This window comes from Mesitornis unicolor, unplaced genomic scaffold (assembly GCF_000695765.1).
Source record: "Mesitornis unicolor isolate BGI_N332 unplaced genomic scaffold, ASM69576v1 scaffold7451, whole genome shotgun sequence".
NCBI classification, from domain to species: Eukaryota; Metazoa; Chordata; class Aves; order Mesitornithiformes; family Mesitornithidae; genus Mesitornis; species Mesitornis unicolor.
Genome location: NW_010161614.1, coordinates 56,713 through 68,199, shown reverse-complemented (window position 1 = coordinate 68,199; position 11,487 = coordinate 56,713). Strand labels below are relative to the sequence as shown.

At 36.4% G+C, this 11,487-nt stretch overlaps 1 protein-coding gene across 1 annotated transcript in view; it reads left to right on the top strand.

Annotated features, from left to right (window-relative positions):
- The window catches only part of RGS21 (regulator of G-protein signaling 21), a 5,700-nt gene extending 2,703 nt beyond the window's left edge, over positions 1-2,997 (top strand). The window contains exons 2-4 of the mRNA XM_010193378.1: positions 334-410; positions 1,660-1,826; positions 2,794-2,997. Coding sequence (XP_010191680.1) covers positions 334-410; positions 1,660-1,826; positions 2,794-2,997 — 448 coding nt within the window. The remainder of the gene's footprint in view (positions 1-333; positions 411-1,659; positions 1,827-2,793) is intronic.
- Positions 2,998-11,487: the final 8,490 nt, after the last annotated feature.

Genomic DNA, 11,487 nt, shown 5'->3' with positions numbered 1-11,487 from the left:
GCTGAACCAGCTTGAACATCTTCAGAGCTCCCAGGCTTTGTAAGAGCAAGGGTCCATTTAGTTCCATGTCTCATTTCTAACAGAAGAGTACAGCAAGTTACAAAGGAAGTGCCAAAACTGTGACTTTACTAAATTTTTTTACACCACTGAGAAACTGAAATAATGTCCATTTATTCTACCACTCTTGTGTCACACTTTTTGTTGATGTTCTGTTATTCAGCGCATAGAGTAACACAAGTTATTCCTCCTGGTCTATCAAGGAGATAGCCAAATAATAGACTAACTACCACAGACTGCACAGGCAAAAGATCACAATGCTATTTTCAAGGATAGATGTTGTTTCCACAGGTCAAACACTGGGGAAACAATGGCCTGGTTTGAGTCTGTGGATACGCTACTTGCAAATAAAGGTAAGAAGCAAGTAAAATAAAAAATTAAATACATGTGTCACCCCAGTTCACAAACACTGTCAGGTTTTCACAATGCTCTCCAGTTCAAATCCCAACGTGCTTCAAACCACCCCAGCACTTCTGCTGGGGGCGTGTGAGCTGATGTGCTGAAAGGCAGCGGGGGGAATGTTTCTCCAAGCTGCAAACACAGTATAGCTCCTGTGTAAGGGACATTTAAAAGGGCAAAAGTGCTCTGAAGGGGTTTTGTTTTATGAAGATAATGGTTGCTAAACTCTCCATGCAATGGTTCTGTTTTTCTTCTTCTTCTTTTTTTTTTCCATAAAAAAGCCCACAAACCTTTTCTTACATATTCCTGTTACAAAGAAGTATATGTTTTGTGCACTTAGTCACTTCTGCAAGAGATCCCGTTCCTACTGACCTGAAACCCCAAAAAACATTTAATTAAAACTTTCCTTGCCCCTGCTTAATTTTCCTGAGTAACTTTGTGGCCTGGACCCTGGGGTACCTTCACACTTTTTCTGAATGGTATTAACTTGACTAACACAAGTAAATTTGGGTGCTATCAGCTTTCTTTTCTAAGAGCTTGTGCTTTGGATTATTTTTTAAACAATTTCTTCCAAACAAACCTTTCCTTGTTTCATTTTTTGTCTTAAAAATGAAAAAAAAAAGCTGAACAAAGAAGTGACAACTAGTCCATCTCTTAATCATTACTTGAAAGGGGATGGAAGCGCTACTTAGGCAGGCTAACCTCAGCTCTGAGAGGAGCACACTACCACAATATGACTTAACTTTCTGCTTGCTTCTTAGATCAGGGGTCAGCCTCAAAGACCTAGTTTCCTAGTCACTACAAATCCTCTTGCAGACCAAAATCTCCAGGATCCCCTTTTGGCAAGGGCATCAGTGCTAGAGAGACCAAGCCATGGCAGGCAGGTATTGGGAGCACTCCTCAAGCAGTAACTCTCAGTAAATCTGGAAGATTTCTCTTAGCCACCGGATCATCACTGTAGTTTCACCTCCTATTTATTTCTCCCACAGCAGCCTCTTAATACTGACTGCTGGATGACAGGCAAAACAGTATCAGACATACGCATTACACTAGATATACTGCGTGCATATATATATATATATATATACACACACACACATATATATATATTTATATATATACACACACACACATATACATATATACAATCTACATTGGTCTTTCAGTTTTCCTCTACCCATCTTCTCATGCATTTTTCCCCAGATGGCTTGGCAGCTTTTAGGGCATTTTTGAAGTCAGAGTTCAGTGAGGAGAATGTGGAGTTCTGGCTGGCTTGCGAGGACTTCAAGAAAACCAAGTCCTCCACTAAAATCACCTCAAAAGCCCAGAAGATTTATTCAGACTTTATACAAGCTGATGCTCCAAAGGAGGTAAATAGTTTTTGCATGTAGTTTGAGTACTAAGGATTGGAATCAAGTGGAAAGTTCAGATCCAAACTTCCAGGAATGACAGAAAATAAAAACCAACATGGCTATACTTCCACTTTCATGTCAGTTTTTAACCAGGTAGAAAAAACTGCGTGGAACTCTGTGAAGCAAACACAAACCTTTTATGGTTTATAATTTAAACAGATTTTTCATGCAAGGCATGGGTTTATCTTGCCTTCTGAAATTTCTACCTAATATTATACATGTTCAATACCATTTGTTTTCTCTAACTGTTTTTAAAATGTAGTAAGCCCCATTTCCTCTATATTTTAGACAAAACCAGTATATTGGAATGTTAATGATTGTATTTGTTCTTTTGTACAAGTATTTTTGACATGATGAAAATTAAAATGCCAACTGACAGAAATTTCCATCACAGCTTTCAAATTTATCATTATTTAAAAAACACTGTGAAGGAACAAATTGCTAATTAATTATTGTTCACATTCTGCTCCCTAACAAACTTTTACACTGATGTTTTTACCTTTGATAGTGAGCGTGTTTTGAATGTCCCCATGTCTTATATATGATGGAAATTAATTTTGTTATGATTAAAAACAAAAAACCTTACAAAATGCATAAGGCCGAAACCTAAAACAATATTAAGTACCTTCATCTCTATAATTTATTCTTTGGTAATCAGTACTTCATAGGATTCAGTTTGGCAAAAAGATGCCATAATCAGAAGCAAGTTTTTCCCTTCTATTTTCAGTAATGCCATCTTTTTAGGAGAAAAAAAAAAGATAAAATAATTCAGTGCACTAGAAAATGAAAGACTGACCTTCCTGCTTATTTGCATCAGGCAGGGTATTTAAAAGGAAATGCAAATACAGATTGTGTCCTATACACGAATAGACCTCAGCTTTCCAAACAAACTGACATTGGTTTTATGCCTCCTTTCTTCCCGCAGATTAATATTGACTTCCATACCAAAAATCACATCTCTCAGAATATCTCCGAGCCCACCCTCAGCTGCTTTGATGATGCTCAGAAGTCAATCTATAGTCTCATGGCAAAGGACTCCTTTCCCAGGTTTCTAAGATCAGAGGCATACAAGGAACTTGTCAAGAAGCAACAGAACAAAAATCAGAAGAGCTGGCTCCCATTTCTGTGAGAAAATACCCAACGGATAATGAACTTGTAAATGTCTCCCATTGCAACTCAGTACAGATAATATTTTATTGAAGTGATTGTACAAACCAGATCTAAGAATTGCCTTTGACAGTTTGTTACATGTGGTACAGTATGCATGATACTTCCTAATAACAGTGGAGAAACATTCAAGAAATAGGATGGAATACGTTAAGACATTTGAGCTGCCTTTTTAGTAAAGAAGTTTGTCATTAATAGTTTTTTCCAGTGCTTGCTTTATTTGCCACAGCGTTTTCACATTTTTAAGCAGAATGTTTTGGTTTTCTGGTTTGCCATTGATTTATCTTTAGAAGTATGGCCTACAAAAATTCCTTTCAGGAGACTTGAATACATTTACTCATTTATTTGTAGTCTTATTTTTAATTTGTAAAAAAAATTAAAATCCTCTTTTAAACATGTTTTATACCGATTAAAAACTGGCAAAGTAGAATCATGGTAGATAACACAATATGATACTGTTTAATAAATAAGCAGCTGCTTTATAACAAATGTTCCTGGCATTCAGAGCAAATGAATGTTTCATAATACAGCTGTTTCCAACATGACTCTCTTCAATTTTCTTTGTATTTATTTATTTTTTATTGAAATGTCTCATTTATTAATTGAGTAGACGTTCTGGAAAAAGATGAGTAAATTTTCCTTTGTACATTTTCAACTAATAATTCATTTTCTTTGCTTTTCCAAATGGTATCAGTGATGCTGTCTGCATGCACTCATGAAGAAGTAATGTCAATAATTTACTACCATTTTTCAGTGAAATACAGATAAGCAGAAATGTAGGCAGAGAAACAGTTTTAGGCAAGTAAGCATGTAAATCATAATTTAGCCATAGTGTTATTTTCTAAACAAGCAAGATATGATAGGATTCTAGCACAATCTTCAGGTGTCTCCAAATGCACACAGTGATCACGTTCATTGCTATTGGAGGATGTATTGCATATATTTAGGTGAAGGAAGGAGCTCTTGCATAGTATTGAAGAGAAAATACTTTAAACCATATGTGACAGGAAGAATCTTCACTATGGAAAATAATTCTAAATACAAGAGACAGCAATAAGATTTTTCTTAAAAAAAAAATTTAAAAATATTTCATTTTATAGGAATTTGATCCTTTTTATTCATTTGCTTTCGAGCTGCTCTACGTCTCCAGAAATCTCATCGTTTGGAACACTGTTCATCAAATTACATTAAGGAACTAATTCCTTTAGACAATAAAGGATATTAAGTAGTCAAAAAGCCCCAGTAAACTGCTTTTGGTTAGGTACTTAGGTGAATGTCCTGCCACAATTTATGTAGGTAGGTAGGGTGTAAAATATCTTTTCTTTGATACCTGTCATCTGTTCTATCACCTAGTTTTTCTTCTTGCTGTCTGCATTTTTCTTTCTTCCCCAGTACTAGTGGTACACAGAGAAATGAACACGACCGCTGAGGTTGAGTTACAAGGAGGATGTGGGTTTATTTTGCTTTCCCACAGCTACCATTCATTTTGCAATGATACTTCAGTGGAAAATTGCAACTTCCGCCTGCAGTGTGGCCTTGGTATCCTTTCTGCCCCAGGGGATTTCTGCTGGTTAAAGTCACAGTAAAGACAGTGATCAGGATTGCTGAAATTACATCATTTACACAAAAATGTAGCAAGTCATTTTCCTTTCTTACAAATCCAATTCTCATTTTCAGAAGAGAAAATTCCCGCATGTAGGAAGAAGTGGGATCATGTCACCTTTCTTAGTAGGTCAACTAGAAAGCCAAAAAATTCTGCTCTACCAATTGTTTGGGTCCTAAGAATAAAAAAAGTACCTTAAAAATAGATGTGTGATCATGAAATGTCACAACTCTCTCTGTGCTCCTTTAAAACTTGCACACTTCTGACTTTACCCCATCAAAAACAGAGCTAGAAAGTGCTAGAAAGATGGCTGCCAGGGAACTGCAACCCCTGACTATTTGAAAACACAGCATAAATGGAAGTGAAGAAATTATATAAAATAGTCAAACATGATAAAAAGAATGCATGTTGTTATTCTGATAACTATATAAAAACAGTAGTAGGAAACATCCTGTCCACATGATGTCTTGCTGTTTCTCTATGATCAACATACTGTCAAAACAGTAGATAATTCCTAACATTTTAGCATTTGACATTCATTTTAATAATTATATAATAAAGCATGAATGGTTTTAACACATTTAAAATTAATTTAGAATGTTTTTAGGGGTTATCACCGACTCAAGTGTAAAGTAGCAGTACTAATCCTTTCATAACCCCCTAATTAAAACTATGCTAGTTTTAATTAATTAACACAGTTAATTAAATTTTTGCTGTTGATCAAACCTTTCAACAATTTTATTAAATAATCTGTTTCAGATGCTTAAATATGAGATGAAGCTTTGCAAAGTTAAAATAAATGATCACTATAAATTCATATTTATAAAAAAATAATTGGATGTACATTCACAATTAATTTTTGAAACCCTCAGACCACCATCTGCAATTAAACAAAATAATCTAAAGCATATTAAAGTGTTTTAGAGTTTATCAAATTTCTGAAAACCTCTGTAATATAATTTATTATGAAAGCATTATTAAAGATTCATTTCAAAAAGTATCTGAAAATGCTCAGATGTGAAAGAAGGGAGCCAGTAGTCTTTATTTCTCTTTGTTCTCTAGGTCTAAACCTGATGCTTCATACTTCTACAACACCAGAAAAGGTCACAGCTGAGTTCTGATAATTTGACATCCGAGTTCTGATAATTTGACATAGGAAAAGGCTAGGCACTAAAGTGTGATTTAGAAGATTTATACTGAACTTTGCCAAAATCCCAGAGCGCTACCAAAAACTTCCAGTGGGAGCCTGGCCCAATTGTGTAACCTGTAGTGCAGGAGTTATGAAATCAAGAAGTTACCTCCATCATCCATAATAATCTACTATATTTATGCCCTTTAATATCTGGGGGGCATGCAGACACTCCAGGAAGGAAGGATCTATGTTCAAGATTCAGAGCGATTCTTCAAAGCAAAGCAACTTAATATCAGAGTAATATCTTCATTATCAAAGACACTAAAGTTTTAAAAACCTAGATGTAAATTTGGTGGAGAGGGGTCACAGCTATTCTTATAAATTTGTGCATCACCTATTCCTGTGGAACCTCAAGCACTAACACGTAACTAGAATTATTTATCCTAATAACAGTTCAGGGTTCCAATAGGAAAAGAAGACCACAGTATTGTACATTATACAATCAATAGTTATCTTACTGAAGTTATGATGGAATTTTTAGGGGAGTTTTGTTGTGGAGTGTTTTTTTTTGCTAGCTCATAATAAAAAGAAGAAGAAAATACTGTTGTAGGTAAATAGAAATTGTTCTTAAAAGTTGTATTAGAAACCATGTTTGCACTCCAAACTTTCTACTTTCTTTCACTGAAAAACAAAGAGTGGCTATTCGGGTTCCTCCCCCCGCCTCTGTTTACAAGTCTAAGTCAGGTAAAAGTCTCAATTCAAGAATTATTGTTTTAAAGGACTCAATCTCTTTCAGCACAAAAAAGTGGATTTACAAAAAATTCTACCAAGTAGAAATGGTAGAAATAATTGCAAAGTGGACACCATATTTCTTAAGAATCAAACAAAACAAAACAGAACAAACCTCAATTCTTGCATGTAGTGCCAGTCCTAAAGATCCCACAGCATCTGAACTCACAGACCTCATCAGATCCGTTGTGCTCACATGACAAGTCTGTCCCAGAATTAAAATAAAAGGAATAATATAGTAACAGTAAACAAAGTAATATATAATACACAATATTTATATTTTTCATAAACTTATATATGATTATAAACATAAAATTAAGCAGCATACACATAAATATAATAAATGTATAATTAGTCCTCAACACAGGACTAATATCAGGATTGTTCTGACGCAGAAGATCCCCAATTACAGGCAGTGAGGTGTATTTCCAACGGCAGACAGGACTTTGTAAGACTCTTGCCTATGTCTTGTCAAGGGTTTGTTAGATTCAGCATGCTTCTGTAAACATTGAAGATGAAGACTCCATATTTTCTGTTTTGTCAGAAAATTCTCTGCTAATGCTATAGTGCAAAAATATACGTGAACAGACACACATAATCACAGGCTTTGCACCAGAACCTCCTAGACTTTGAATCCCTCAAGCCGTGTCTGCTGCTAAATAAGACCACCATCGTGCTAAGAACCTACACAGTCTGAAAAGAGTTTTGCACCCATAAACCCATAAACTGTATAACAGTTTTGCTCGTGTACCCAAATACCTGGAGTCTAATATTCATCTCTGGTTAGAGTTGTCAAAGTGGATTTTCAATTAGCAGCTTTTATGCAAGGTCTTTCCTAAGGCATTTGGATTGATGTCAGACCCAAGAGCCCTGTCCCCATAGCACAGCGATGCCTTGCTCATCCTCTCCTCCCTGCGCTCTCTCCAGCCACTGGGGCAACAGCCCCCTTCTTGAACTAGCCTTATTTTATTTTTATCTATCTATCTATCTATCTATCTATCTATCTATCTATATCTTCTTTACAGGTGTTCTTGATGAGGTGTCTATGGGAGATTCCTTTCTTGACCAAGTTCAGCTGGTTTAGAGGAAACAGCTTTTGAAATGAAATTCAATCATGGAAAGAGGCAGCAACAGCTTTAACAATTGCTGCAATGTATCCAAACTTGAACCATACCAGTGTGGTCAAACTACTCCAGCAAGCAGCAACTAGAAAACATTCAGTCTGACAACTTCCCCACATATGTACGTCAGAGGTGGCTCATTACATTTTTGATTTTTATCTTCCCTCTATATCACACATCTTTAGGAACACTCCAACTTGTGTGAAATCATGTTGACACCTAAGCCAGTGGAAAGGCCCCTCCTCCCTCCCCTGTGTGGGTGTTAGATCAGATGCAAGATAATACAATCCACTATCTGGAATAGAAAATATCCAGAAGTTCTGAAGACTAAAGGCCAAAAATAGCTGGTTTTTACCAGAAAGGCTCCCTGAATTCTGGGGAAGACTACCTGCTGCATCTAGACTTTACTGCCATGTCTAAGAAAAGGAAACCTGCCCTATATAATTTGGCTCTTGCAAAAAATGGGCAAGTAGATTAAATTAATGAAATCAATATAATATCTTTATTTCTAAATGACAATTACACTTTGTATTGGTGGCAGAATTTTAAAGCACATTATGGATCTGAAAAATGAAGCATACTTTCTGCCTTTCAGTACACTGAAAAACAAGAAGGGAAATAAACCATAAAAAGAGCCATTGTCACATTTGTTGACACTGGTTAAAGGTCTCTTGTAGCTCGAGAAGGATCCCATGTTTGTTAAGGAAAAATGAAATTGAGTAATGAAGATGAGATCTCTATGCATATTCACCTTCATTCAGTTAACAGAGCACAATATACTGTCTCTGCACTGCGTAGGAACTGTAATTGTTTGATATTATAGTTTTGAATGACTCATTTAGTAACAGAATGTATTTTGAAGAACTCACAAGTGACACTAAAATTATCACTAAAAGCTCTACTTTAAGTATTCTTAAGATGTTCATTTTGACAGAAAATGCCTCCCAGAAAAGTTTCTTTTCCATTTTTTTCCAGATTTCAACTTTTATGATATTAGGCCTTGCAAATTAGACTTGATGTATTCTTACATATTTCAGAGAAGGCTCTGGATGCTTTGATCTTTAGTGAGAAAAATGAGATTATACTAGAGCAAATGATTCCCTGCCTTGTTTTTTTTATTGTTGCTATGGTTTCTAGCTTCCACGTTATAACTTATTTGTCCTAAATAAGACATTGCCTTGTATCTTTTTTTTCTACATTGCACAGGTTTAGTTATTTGCATATAAAATGAGTAGAGCTGGATTTGTCTCTCAATTTATATCTTGTTTCCATTTAGGTTTGCATGTAGGTTATTTTTAGTTCTATGAATAGTTTCTCTGCTGTGCATAACAGTCCTGGAAAGGCAAACAAAAGCATCTACTCAGTAAAAACTCTAGGGAAACCATTTTTTTCCCTATCACAGTGGTTATAACTTAAAGGCTCATAAACAAGAAAAGAAAGGAAAAAAAATCCTTAAGTTATGTTTCCTGAATAATTTCAATTGTACTATGCTGTCCTCTAAATACCATGTTTTAGCAAAGAGAAAAGAGCAGGAAGAAAAGAAATCATGAAGATAGATTATTTAGTATTTTGGACAAAAACTTCTTATTCTCTGTGCAGCAACATCTGCATGCCTGCACAGCATAGGGAATACAGCAAGGCAGGATACAGAGAGATTCCCCCAATTCAGTCTCCCACACTGGTCAATCATCCCTAGGTTGAAGATTCCTCAGTGAGCTGCACTGTATTAATCTTTCAATTCCTCACCTAATTCCAGTGGCAAAACCCCCCTGAACTTATTAAAAACGTATTACCCTTTTGTCCCTCTGAAGTACAGAATAACTACTATGTTAACTACAAGCTACAGAGTCTCTAGTCTTTAAACAACCACCACACATAAATAATGTTATTAATAGTTCTTCTGATCAAGTTACAGATATTTCAGAATCATAGAATGTATTGGGTTGGAAGGCACCTTTAAAGATCATCCAGTTCAACCTCCCTCCAGTGAGCAGATCAGGTTGCTCAGAGCCCCATCAAGTCTGACCTTGAATATCTCCAGGGATGGGGCTTCCACTACCGTTCTGGGCAACCTATTCCAGTGATCTGTCACCCTCGTATTGAAGAACTTTTTCCTAACATCCAACCTAAATCTACCCGTCTCTAGTTTAAAACCATTACCCCTTGTCCTATCGCTACGTGCCCTAGTGAACAGCTCTTCCCCAGCTTTCTTATAGTCACCTTTCAGGTATTGGAAGGTCACTATAGGTCTCCCAGGAGCCTTCCTTCTCTTCTCCAGGCTGAACAACCCCAGCTCTCTCAGCCCATCTTCATAGGAGAGGTGCTCCAGCCCTCTGATAATCTTTGTGGCCCTCCTCTGGACCCGCTCCAGCACTCCAATGTCCTTTTTGAGTTGGTGACTCCAAAGCTGGGTGCAGTACTGCAGGTGGGGTCTCACCAGAGCAGAGTAGAGGAGCAGAATCACCTCTCTCGATCTGCTGGCCACACTTCTTGTGATGCAGCTCAGGATGCGGTTGGCATTCTGGGCTGCAGATCCACACTGGTGGCTCATGTCCAGCTTCTCATCTACTAGTACCTTTACTATATATTTCTGCCACTAAGCTAAGCTAAGCAAATACCCAGCATCCAGGGCTCACAGGGCATTTGCTTATAAATAGATGAAAGAAAAATGTAAAGAAGTATAAATATCGCAAACACAAGAAAACTCATTCTTCACATAATATAACAGAGGAAGTTCCCTTGAAAGGTTGAACTAGTTTGTTATCTATAACATAATATTCAAGAGAGGAGATGCATAAGCAAATTCAGGCTGAATGAGTTGTCAACAGAAAACCTCCAAAATGCTCTTGACAGTGTAAAGTGACACTACATAAACCAGGAGATACCAGATAAAATGCCATGGACTGACACTATGACACCACTGCTTGTAATGCTAGTATTTTTTTAAGTTCTGCACTCTGGGTACCTGGTCTTCTACCCAAGCTCCTCACTGTGAAGGGACTTCTCTTGCTTCAAGTAAAGTAAATGTGTTCAGTGCTATCACTTGTCTTGAAGCACCATCAGCAACTTTACAATATGAATAGTTACAAATTGATTTGAATTTAATCTCCAGAACAAATGGACTGGATTTTGATCTAAACATAATCATTTTGCCTGTTGGAATGAGATAAAATGTCAGTAGTGAAAAGCCCTTGTATTTTTTTAAATTCTTACCAGATATGAGCCTTTTAGGAGAATAAAATTAAAAGCATGGCTTGTTAAATGGCATAAAAATGGTTTTCATAACATATCTTCTCGTGTCAAATGAGAATAAGTGCTGCATATTCCGGACTAGACAGACTCATTAAAACTGACACCTTTTACAGTCTCAAATGTTTTTCAGTGTTGACAGTGAGTCAGTATTAGAAATTTCTGTGTTCTGAGACAGGAATTACTAGAATAAACTGTACTTGGATCATACACTTTGTGCTTTCTGATATTTATGCCATTTCCCAGTTGTTCTCACACTTTATGTCGATCTCTCTGCAGTGACAATGCCATACCACTTCGAAGCTGAATTCTGTTGCCAGGAATACATGGGTTTTCTCAGCGAAACTGCATTTTTACATAAATGCTAAAAATATGCTTTCTGGTTGCAGTAATTTTTAAATGGTAATGCTCCAAGCTTTTTCTATCATTTTCATTAGGACAAATGTTTTTTTTGCCACACATGGGTGGGTAGTAAGTCTGTATTCTGAACTGAAGTTCAGAATATGGAAGCATTGCAGTCTATACCACAAAATTAGCTGTTTTCACTTTTTAAGAAAA